Below are 12,443 nucleotides of genomic sequence, written 5' to 3' on the forward strand. Positions count from 1 at the left end.
TGTTAGGAACTCCAGAAATAACCATTCATCTACTTGGTAAATACTTCAGTTTCCTTTATAGTGATGGTAATTTGAAAAGCCAGAGCAACAGCGGTTGGAGATTACTACCCAAAAAGTATGTGATGACAGCATCTTTTGAAATCAAGAAAATAAAAGAGGAGTAGTTCAAGAAGAATTATATCCATCACAATCTGGTAACTTTGGGAGTTGTTTTAAAAAAGCTGAGGGGATGATAAAGTGAGAAAGAACTAACAGCTTTTGATTTAGCTTTTTTAAAAGACATTTCCTTTACATTTGGCCCTTGAACTGTGGTCTTTTTGTTACTCATTCCTGTGGGCACCAGTGACACTGCCTGCAGAGTCAGTAGAGGGATGTAGAACAGATAAAGAGTGATTGCAGGGTTCTAGGGACATGAAGACCATGGGAGCTCAGGTATTATCTTTGATTTACACGTGAAGGGGAAAGCTTCAGGTAGTATTGGATGCCTCTTGTAGGTTCACAGATGGCTGTATCCCTGGTTTCAAAGGCAGCATTTTTAACTTCTGTAGCCATGGACCCATTACTAAAGAACAAGGACTGCTAGTAAGAAATGGGATTAATTTGAAGAAGTGGGGCAGGAGCATCTTTGCCAGCAGGTTTGCACTTTGGTGACAAGGACTTCAAACTAGGAATGTCATGGGATGGTGACAACAGCTTGCAGTTAAATAAAGGGACAGTGCTACATGTGTGGTTCAGCTGGTGGCATTGAGGGTGATGTTGGGCATTACAAATCCAGTTGGAAGGGTCTATCCTCAGGTGCCTTTACACACTCACATGCAGCTTTGGAAAAAAGTGAGAGGAGCCACAGCTCCCCATGTGAGATTAGACAAGTGTATCGCTGGAATAAAGTGGGATAGCTCAAGTTCAGGTGTTCTGTGATGGATGGGAAAAAGCTTGCTGACAAAGATATCCAGGGAAGAAGAGAAGGACTTGACCTTTGTGTGAACAGCTTACGGAGCAAGTAGCAGGATGTTAGAGAGCTTGTTTAAGAAACCGGAAAGGATGACATTGCAGCAGGATGAGCAAATGACCAAAATCTTCCTGGAGCAACTTGAGGAAGTGTCTAGAGAGTGAACCCTGGTTCCTGTACAAGACTAAACTCCATGATATTTACAAGAAGGGCTGCAGAATCAATATCCCTCGAGAGTGTTGAGATTTTATTTGACGACTGTCTGTCATAGATGGCTTATGTACTTCTAAGAATGCTGTGGATCCAGACAATGAATGAAATGACTTCTTAGAACTGATGAAATTACTCCTTTTATCAAAACTACCATGGGACAAGAACAACAGCGTAATGGAACAGTTATATCTCTAACACAACAAGACGTCAATGAAAACACTGATTTTTCTGGTCGTCAGTACTATGAATCAGGAGCTAAAATGATTTCATCAGCTTGTGTGGCCCCTTTTAACTTGTACTGTGCCAGTGAGTCAGTACCTGAAAGCCCATTCTCGTGTAAATGTGAAGCTTCCTGTTAAGAAAAAGCATTTTTAACACTTTGTCTAATTTTAGCTTAAGTATTTCATCTTCCTTGGAAAAGAACTTCCATTGATTTGTGTCTTTGTGTGAACAGTTTCAAGGCATGGTCCCCTCCATCCAGTGGAAAAAAAATATTAATTTTTGTTTTTAAATGAAGGCTGGTTTTTTGCATGTTAATTCAGTTTATATTGGTTTATAAAATATAAGTCATAGTGTTGAAAGTGCAAAAGCTGTGTAAAAACAGGAAGAATAGCTCAAAGGGTAGGGTGAATCCAATCATGTTTTGAATCTAATTATAAATAGCATTTTAACTATAGAAGAAGCAAATTTTTTTATTTCCTGCTTCAAAACATGTAGTCTTAAAGTATTCTGGAATTGTGTAATTGTCTGTGCCATATAATTTGTTCTGTTTTTCCGGAAACACACAGCAATGGTTTAATTCTTGTCCTCTACATAACCTCAGGTATTGGGAGTGCTAAATGTTTGGTGAACTGATGTTTTGGCTAGCTTATATCTGTTTTTCCCTTGGAGGAAGTTCTGTTTAAGCAATCAAAATAGCTTCTTTTTTATTATTACTTTTTTTTACCCTTGGCAGTATACTGACAAATATAAATAAACTATTTAGACATACTATTGTATCATTCAATAACATGAAACAGTACTTAGAGAACTGTACAGGTTTTTGTTGGTTTGAAAATGCTGCTTGTAGGTACTTCTTGCATGCCCAAACAGAACAATCCATCTGTTGAGTTGTGTGATGTGTCCAGTAGATGGAAATGGGAAATAAAGCAAAATGTTGTGACATCATCAGTATAAAAAGGAAAATGCCTGTAAGTGCACCAGTGTGTTTTGTCTCCCAGCGGATGGTGATAACCTTCTTGCTGCCCGGGCCAAAGTTTGGTTTGTTCTCTTAATATGTCTTTTTTTACCATTGTTTAAAATGGGCAAAGAGTACTGGTGGAATTGCTTGTTTCTGATAGTGCTTTTAGAGTTAATCCAGTAGCATAACTACTGAGATCACATTCATCAGCGTCATTTGATCTGTTCAGCCTGGAGAAGAGAAGATTGGAGACCTCATTGCAGTTAACTGCTTCCTCACAAGGGGAGGAGGAGAAGCAGGTGCTGATCTCTTCTCTCTGGTGACCAATGACAGGACCCAAGGGAATGGCAGGAATGTGTGTCAGGGGAGGTTTAGGTTGGATGTTAGGAAAAGGTTCTTCACACAGGGGGTAGCGGAGTGCTAGAAAGTAGTCATGGTGCCAGGCCTGACAGTATTCCAGAAGCATGTGGACAACATGTGCCCTTAGATACATGGTGTGAATTTTGGGGTTGTCCTATGCAGGGGTAGGAGTTGGACTTGATGATCCTAGTGCGTCCCTTTCAACTCAGGTCATTCTATAACAAAAAAATATATGCAAGTAACAAAGAATTAGTCACGACACAAGACTTATAAAATAATTGCGGCTGCTTGCCAAAAAAAAAAAAAGGTGAAATCAAATGTAAATTTGCAATAATCTAGAAATATTAGGAAACGAAGATAAAAAGAAACCTACCATACAAAACCCCTTGAGTTGTTGATTAATAGTCTTCTGTGAATTGCCCTTCGAAACCAATTCAGTAGACTACTTAGAAAAATGTACTTTCATAAAGCAGGAAACTGTTCACTTTTCTTTTTCTTTTTTTGCACTAATATTGTATTTCATTCTGAACTGTATGTCCAAGCCAACATCAAAATATTGAAGGAATTCAGAAACTGAAAGTGAAAAAACTGTGTGAACTGAGTTGCAGAGTTAAACAGATGTGATTATTAAAGAGACTTCTAACATCCTAATCATTGATCTAGTGTACTCAGTGTAATGAGTTGTACTGTCACGTGTTTAATGTAGGACACAGTTAACTAAGAGCACTATTACGTGTTTAGAAGAATTGTCTTGACTAGTTAATATTATAAAGAAGTCTGTTCCATCACGGTGATAGGTGCTCTTCGTTTAGGATTAAAATTGAAAAATAAAAACTCTTTGGACTAACACTGAATTGTCTTTATAGAGAAGCGCACTCATTAGCGATTGCTGTGTTCTTAACAGTTGTTGCATAAGTAGCTGGCTTTATTTTCCAAGTAGTTTGTTCTGTTTATTCATTAGCTGACCTTATGCATTGTTTCAATGTCACAGAAGTTTTCTTGTTTGTTTTCAGTTTTGATCAGCTCAAAACAGCTGTTGTGAATTTGAAGAAACAAGCCAATAAGAAAAATGAGGGAAGTCTAGCTTATGTGAAAGGAGGTCTCAGCACGTTTTTTGAAGCACAAGATGCTCTGTCAGGTAAAGCTGTTTTTCGTTTACTAAATACAGTATAAAAGAAAAGATAGTGTCTCTAATCTAATATTTGATTTAATATTAAAATTATTATTTTTCTTCACAGTCTTGTCTAAAAGAGTAGAGTCAAAAATCTGTATTGTGTTGGCCACAAGCTACTACTACCTAGCTGATTATTGCAGTATATTTGCAAAAGATGGCACCAAATTGATCTTACAGGCGTTTAATCATAGAATCACTGGGTTGGAAAAGACCCACCAGATCATCGAGTCCAACCATTCCTATCAATCACTAAACCATGCCCCTCAGCACCTCGTCCACCCATCCCTTAAACACCTCCAGGGAAGGTGACTCAAACACCTACTTAGGCAGCCTGTTCCAGTGCCCAATGACCCTTTCCATGAAAAATTTTTTCCTAATGTTCAGCCTAAACCTCCCCTGGTGGAGCTTGAGGCCATTTGCTCTTGTCCTGTCCCCTGTCACTTGGGAGAAGAGGCCACACAATAGTGTAGTTGGATGGGGAGAGGCTTCTGGTAGAGGCAAGAAAACAGGGTATCTTTGTGATCATCCATCACTCCTGCAAGGTGTCAAAGCTTTTCTCCTGACTGTTTGATCACTACAGTTTTCTCAGGGAAAAGATGACAAGAATTAAGCATAAGCATTATTAGCATTGTTCTAGAGAAACAGTGCAGCTATAAAATTTAAAACCCAAACAAAACCACTAAACAACAAAACCAAACTAAACCAAAAACCTCAAACAAAACCTCTATTAATTCCTGGGCATGGAATTATGAAAACCAAGCTATTTAACAAGAGAACATTAAATTAAAAATTCTGCTATACTCTGGCTATATAGTGTTGTGCAAGGTGGTAGAAAAAGTGAACTTTTGTGACTTGTTAAACCTTTTTGAAGGAGAAAACTAGAATTTGTATGGATTTAAACAAAGTAACGTGAAGAGTAGCTTATACTTGAAAACTGAAAAATTGTTTCACCACAAACTCTTAGATGTAGAGCCTTAGTTCTGCAAACTTCCATTATTTGATGCTGAGCGTGCAGCTGTCACAGATGAGAAGTGACTAAAGGGAAAATGATTACTGAATGCATCTAGTCTATCTTCCTATATGTTTGAAACTTCCCAAGCTGCTTCATTTTTGTTTGGATTTTTTTTTTTCATTCACTTCCTTTGGGAAGACTTCTAAAATCTAAAGCATTTTCTGAAAATATATTTTTGTTGATGGGCCAAAATTTAGGCCTCAGTTTTGCCCTTCAGATATCCTAGAACACATCTTCCAACTCCAATGGTTATGATTTATGAACTGCACGTTCATTTTATTGTTGTAGAATGAAGCTATCTATGTACAGTTATTTCCCCTAGGTCTCCTTAAATTGATACAGGGAGGTGTAACACTTGCTTTACCAGGTACTTCATCTGTTTGCACATCTGTTCACACCTGCTTTTACACATTTAATAATGAACTGGATCTGGGAAACCCTGAATTACCTATTATCACAGAATCACAGAATCACAGAATAACCAGGTTGGAAGAGACCCACCGGATCATCGAGTCCAACCGTTCCTATCAAACACTAAACCATGGCCCTTAGCACCTCGTCCACCCGTGCCTTAAACACCTCCAGGGAAGGTGAATCAACCACCTCCCTGGGCAGCCTGTTCCAGTGCCCAATGACCCTTTCTGTAAAGAATTTTTTCCTAACGTCCAGCCTAAACCTCCCCTGGCAGAGCTTGAGGCCATTCCCTCTTGTCCTGTCCCCTGTCACTTGGGAGAAGAGGCCAGCACCCTCCTCTCTACAACCTCCTTTCAGGTAGTTGTAGAGAGCAATGAGGTCACCCCTCAACCTCCTCTTCTCCAGGCTAAACAACCCCAGCTCTCTTAGCCGCTCCTCATAAGGCCTGTTCTCCAGCTCCCTCACCAGCTTTGTTGCTCTTCTCTGGACTCGTTCCAGAGCCTCAACATCCTTCTTGTGGTGAGGGGCCCAGAACTGAACACAGGATTCGAGGAGCGGTCTCACCAGTGCCGAGTACAGAGGGAGGATAACCTCCCTGGACCTGCTGGTCACGCCGTTTCTGATACAAGCCAAGATGCCATTGGCCTTCTTGGCCACCTGGGCACACTGCTGGCTATGGTGCAGCTTTTTTTGTTAGTCGGTATCAGTAAGATCAGTCTAATCTTAAGTGTGCTGTCAGGCTGTATTACACATTTAAATGAGTATTAATAATTTCACAAGCAAAAAGCATGAAAAGCTATCCTGAGGTGTTTATTGTATTTTGTGATTTAGAAACTACCAAGAAAATAATAGGTCAAACAGGCCAGAACCTTTGCTAGCTTGGTTTAATTTCTTGGAAAACAGAATTACCTTATCAGATCCTCATGTGTTTCTGCCCGTTAGCTTGGCTGACAGTTTGACAGTGACTTTGCTGCAGAGGAGATGTTCGACAGGAAGTTTGTTTCATCAGCTTAAGGGAGCTATAAACTGAGCTGAGGGGAACTGGGCTCACCTCAATTTGACCCACTTGTCAACGGTGGAGAGTTAGCTGATTTAATTCCCATAACTCTAAATGTAGTCTAGAAAGTATCATTCCTGGAATGGCTGCTGTTTGTTTGTAGCAAGTCATGTTTTATTGTCATGAATGAGTCATGTACTGCACAGAAATCTTTGGAAAGTTAGCAAATGAATTCACTTGAAATATATTTTTTCAGAAGTGGTCTTTACAAAGAGCATTTAGGCTGCAGTTTCTTTTTATTTAAGTGAAAGGAAAAAAAAATATGGAAATGACCAATATCAGTTGCTCAGTTTTGTGAAGCCATGCACGTGACCAGTACTGATGTATAGAAATTGAATAGTACCATTAGAAACTTTAATGGTTTTGTTACAAGGTTGTAGAGCTGTAGGTACACAGTGCCCTTGTTATATATAAATTGAGTGCTACAGTAAAGAGCACACTGACTTTTAAGATAGATCTCTGTTCTCTGTGCAAAAATCTGTTAGTCTCGCTTAGTTTTATTTAAATGTTCATTGTCTTAAGAAATATGAGGACCTAAATTAGATATGTTTCTCTCTCTGATTTTAATACCAAAAATAAAGAGCTGCTCTTGCACTTCTGAGAAAGAAGAGTTTACTGGAATTCTTTGCATATGATCCATTTTAAGAGTAAAATTTAAATGTTCAAGATCAATGGAATTTTCTCCCCACCCTATGCCCTAATTCTTCCTTTGAAGAAGTATGGAGGCTACCAAGGGCTATACTGTTTCATAACAGTCAGCCTTTCTCACTATTTACAGCAGGACTGATGCCACAAGGTTGCCTTCCTAAAAGTAGTTTCTGCCTGTTTGCTTGTTCTTCTTAATCTGCATCTATGCAGCATGAGCAAGTAGGGTTGATGATGCAGAAGAAAGCAGCTGGCAAGGACATGTCAACGTGCACGTTATGTCGTTTGGGGTGCTAACTTTAGACGAGCTCAGTTATCACCCAGTGGATTTAATTCCCAGTATCTGCTGGAGCACGTTAGGTATACTTCTGGAGTGCACTAGTATGGTTTTGTCTTAAACCAGTTGAGGGTCTCTAATTGCTCTACCATACAAACCAAAGCAAGATAAGCTGGGACAATTGGGAGATTTGTTTCAAAACTGTGTCTATGTTCTGAACTAGAATATATGGTTACTCACTTCCCTAAAACCCTGAGCATCATTATTTTCAAGGCTATCTTAGTGTCAGTTCATTCTACTGAGAAGCAACAGAAAGCAGTAGGAGTTTTTAGAAGCCATAATTTTATCTAAAGCAACAAGAACTGATGGTTATTTGATAGGAAGGATTTTGCATCTGTTAACACATAAAAAATTAGAGAGAAAAAATATGTATAGCATAATTATTTAAAACGATGTATACTCTGTGCATATATACAGGAATGCTACCTTTAAAAAAATATCAAAAACTGATCTCTGCCAGTTGTTCTGAACAAAGAGGCAGAGAGAAGGAAGGTTGTGTAAGAGAGTGGAAGCAGAAGAAGGGATTATCTACGTTCCTTTCACTGTTTGTATTTTAGAGTGGCATTGTATTGTCAGGGTATGCTAGTAAATCTCTCCCATACCAAAAAAGAAATTGTAATAAAATGACCAATTAGTGCTGATAGTTCATATTTCCACATCCATTACTTAATACCATGTGGAAACAAGAACTGGGGCTTTCAGCATTTTAGAACAGGGAAAAAAGTGTCTTCAAAACAACAATAACAACAAAGCCAACTCCCTTCTGTTCTCATGTGTTCTTGAGCCAAAGCACTACAATGTGGCTGTGTAATGGTTAATGCAGTCTGTTGCTACAAGATGCACTTAAATTGTGCTTTGAGAGTGCATTTTTACGGATGAAGACAGCTGGTAGAGGAGTGCTCCAGCATGTGATTTTGGGGTCATCCAGATTCCCCATGGCTCTCTTTCTACCCTTTAATTATTGGTAATTACTGTAAAAGTTTTACTCTACAAGACAAAAGTATTTTGTGATGGAAATAGAGCAACTTTTCAAAATAGTAAATTAAATAAACACCTCTACTACAAGATTCCTAATTGGGATTCTCTCCACTTATTTTTTTTCTTGAGTGTGACTATCTTGAACAAGACAATATACGAAATCGGTGTCAATGGTTAAAATTCTGCAATGTCTGGCTCTAAGCCCTGTCCTCCGCTAGAATCTGCTGCCGTGAAGCATGTTTGTAGTTTATATGTCTCACAAGAAAAATAACACTTTATTTTTAATTTTAAAAATGTTTAAAAGTGTCACTTTGGTGTAATGTATTCCCACCTATTAAAATGCTCTGCATTTTAACTAGACATTTTATTCCAGCAATCCATCAAAAACTGGAAGCGGATGGAACGGAAAAAGTAGAAGGGTCCATGACGCAAAAACTGGAGAATGTACTGAACAGTAAGTTTTGTCCTTCCAGCAGTAACTATTTATGGACTTTGGGCTTTCTAACAAGCTTTAATCCATTCCTAGGAATATGATAGAAAGTAGAAAACAGCCCAGTCTCTCTTGCTTTTACCTGTTTGAGGGCAGTGATTTTAGGGTGGGATAGTACACTTTTGACATAAGTTATAGCTCTTGCCATGAATTTCAGCGGTGTTGGTGGTATCTCAGTTTTGCTTAAGTGTATGAAGGAAATGGGAGCTATGTGGTGAGAGAAAACTGTAGAAGGATGAGCAAAGCTGAATACTGGGACTGTAAGAATTATGAGCAAAACCAAACTGTTTTAATAACAAATACATTGAACAAATCTTTTTCACTTTATGTGCTGCCGTTTAGACTACTTGGAATTAACATTCTTTTTAGAAACTTTGAAATGCTGTCAGTACTTTTTTCTGTTTATTAGCTGTAGGATTGCATTGAGAGCGATGGCTTGAATTTACTGCAGTTTGGTGTGTGTTTCATCAGATCAAAAAAGTTAGTTTTTTAATTCTGGGACGTCTGCCAAGATAATTTTACTTTGTTTCATTGTGATTTTTTTCACAGAGGAAGGGATGTTTCCCTTAGTGCTGTATCAATAAGCAGGAATGACATGCAGATAGCTGACTCAGTGTTGGAAAGTCTGAGTGTGTTTTATGAAATCAAGAAAGTGACATGGAAGTTCACTGTTTTTCTTCTCTTGTATGAAGAAAGCAGTGACTGTGCATGTGTTTGTGTGGGGAGCGCAAAGAAAGCAGGGAGGTTTGTGAACACCTCTAGCTCTTTTCTGTAGAGATTCGTTACTGCTTACGATGAAGGTATGATTTTAACATTTGTTTTTTACCCATGTTGTTGCCTGAAGTTAAAAATATCTCCAAAACCAAAGATCACCAAAAAAAAAAAAGCTTCAAAAACCTCAAGCATCACTGTGTAAAGACTATAGTGTGTGTTGTGTCTGTCTGTGCTGAATATTTGATCCATAAAGAGTAGGACAGAAAAGCATTTTCTGAAATTTGCCAGTGCAGTCCTCAGTGCTCTGTGTTCTGTATTTATGCCATAACATGCACCAAGCACAATTACCTCAGAGAGCACTTTCTTTTTGACAGAGTTGTTTGACAGATTTTAGCATAAAAGAGCAAAAATTTAGGTCTGATGTTTTCCTACACACACTAATATGAAACAAGCCAACCTATAGTATATAATAGCTATTTAATTTGATAAATCGTGGCTGAAACCTGTATGCAGATAATGCAGACTGCCTTTTTCAGGCTGGATCTATAGGGGAACTTGTGCCAGGCACTTCAGAGTGGTAGTAAGTTTGGCTCTGCTGTGAAAAGAATTGGCTGCTTTTCCTCCTGATACTTTGCAAGTCATGATGGGTAGGAGGGAGGGAAGTAGGAATACAGGGATTTAAAAAGAGTAAATAATATTATGTAAAGTAGTTTAGGATCAAAGCTTTGTTTTTTGTCTGAACATTGAAAAGCTTCCATAATCCATGAGTAATAGGACCTGCTTTCAAAAATTACTTCAAATGTTTTGTCCAGTTTTACATTTTATGGACTGTAGATGCGTATTTTGAGAGATAATTGGTGTCCTGAACTTGCTTGCAAACTCCTAAGAATAAGGATGTTTTCCGCAGCATATAAATACATGTTAAGAATGTGCCAGATCATTTGATTGAAATGACATGGAAGAGTAGAAGCAGTCTGCTATCGCTGGAATTATAAATGTTTGGAAGTTTTGCTAAATTTAATTACTGAACAAACTATTAAATATATATTTATAAAAACATAGTGTGCTGTAATTAATTTCATGAAGGAATGTATTTTTAAGGTCAATCAAATTCCATTATGTAGTAGTTTTTTAAGGCTCTATGAAAGACCGAAGTTGGATAACTAGAGCTTTGTTTCAAAGTAAAAAAATTTGCACAGAGTAAATGAATCATCTATTTTGAAAACATAGCCAGTGTGTGACCCAAATCTTTATCAATGGTCTTTTTAGTTTGGTTTATATTATTCATCAGTAATAAAAAGATTATTAACTTAGGAAGGATTTGGAGGGATAAGGAGTGAAAAGCTTTTACAATATTTTTTCAAATCTAGAAAGACAGGCCCGTTTTGCATGAAGTGTTGCATTTCTTTAAGGTGCTAATAAGAAATTTGATATATTTCAATTTCTGTGTAAAACAGAAAAAGTGTCTGTAGAAAAACTAAAATAATTTACTTGAATTGAGGATTTCTACGGAAAGTTAATTTGCAAGCAGATGAAGGCATGTACTTTTAAACTAAAGGTAGAAGTAATTGTGCTATTCCTGCAGTTATCGGTTCTCTCTTAAAAACATTTGTATTGAGTGAAAAACAAACGCTCTGTGAATATAACTTTAATGCCCAGATATAGTAAGTTGCTTCTTGGCTGTTAAAAGAATGGACAAGAAACATGAATTCAAACAAAACAGATGTTACTTACTAGAAGGATTTACAAAACAAGCCGTTATTATAACTTCAAGAGAAAAATCGTAGTTTATCAGTGGTCCATATTTAAATGTCTTGCTAGCTGTTTTCAATGTGCACTCCTTAATGAATTAAAGTATTCTATGCTAAATCGTGTGCTGTAGAAATAGCTATACTGACAAAACTTTTTTTTCCATCAAGGCTTCAGAATTACAACAAAGTTTAAACTTTATTTAGATATAACAATTATTTTACAAAGACTACTTTAACATGAGCAGGCCACCCACAGTGTTGACTAGAGAAAATGGCATGCAAGCCACCCAGTGAGACTGATGTAATTTTTTTTCATCTTTGCTTAAAGTATAGTCACTAGACCAGATAATGTAGAAACCTCTACACGCAATGATCAAAAAAGGCTAAAACATTTCCACTTTTGGGTGGGTTTTTTTGGTTAATTAAAAATAAGTCACGAGTTGAAAAATGCAAATATTCACATGCAATGTAAATTCTCCCTGCTATAAATAAAATCCTATTATTTTGTGTTAGGAAATTATCCTTGTTACAAAATAGAATGGTTTTACTTTGGATACGAAGGTGTTTAAAGCTATATTTAATATATTTAGTAAAGAAGATTCACAGGTAGTATGGAAACTTGATTACATTAATGTGTTGTCTAAGGCTTGATACTGTATGCAATGAAGCCAGTAAGACTTTTAATGCGATGTGAAGACAATTTGTATTCATTTTGTTATGGTGACACTCTAGTTAGACTTTTTTCAGTCACGCTGTTGTCTTTGATTTAACTGTTGGTACTTTTAAGTGACTCACTTAAATATGAAATACAGTTAATAATGTTTAAGACTTATTTGAAAACACAAAAAAAAGTTTGCAAAACCCAATGATAATTCATAAAGCTATGGCATTAATTAATATAAGGAAATAATGCTTTTCTAAAACCAAAGCTTTCTATGACTTTTTCCATATCGTGAGATGCATAAGTTAGTTGTAAAATGTAGATCTGGAGCCAAAGCAAACGAAATATCTGCAGCAAAGTTAAGCATTTGAAATAGGAAAGAGTGATTGTTTTTAATTGCACGGGGGTCTTACCACATTAAAATGCTAAATGGTTCACTTTGAAATAGTATTTCATCAGTTGTGAAATGTTAACACAATTGAACAAAAGAAGTATAAGAATTCAGCAA

The 12,443-nt window shown here is 37.1% G+C and overlaps 1 protein-coding gene across 1 annotated transcript in view; it reads left to right on the plus strand.

Annotated features, from left to right (window-relative positions):
- The window catches only part of EXOC2 (exocyst complex component 2), a 111,768-nt gene that overhangs the window by 18,152 nt on the left and 81,173 nt on the right, over positions 1-12,443 (plus strand). Inside the window, exons 5-6 of the mRNA XM_069853586.1 lie at positions 3,716-3,840; positions 8,693-8,773. Coding sequence (XP_069709687.1) covers positions 3,716-3,840; positions 8,693-8,773 — 206 coding nt within the window. The remainder of the gene's footprint in view (positions 1-3,715; positions 3,841-8,692; positions 8,774-12,443) is intronic.

This window comes from Phaenicophaeus curvirostris, chromosome 3 (assembly GCF_032191515.1).
Source record: "Phaenicophaeus curvirostris isolate KB17595 chromosome 3, BPBGC_Pcur_1.0, whole genome shotgun sequence".
NCBI classification, from domain to species: Eukaryota; Metazoa; Chordata; class Aves; order Cuculiformes; family Cuculidae; genus Phaenicophaeus; species Phaenicophaeus curvirostris.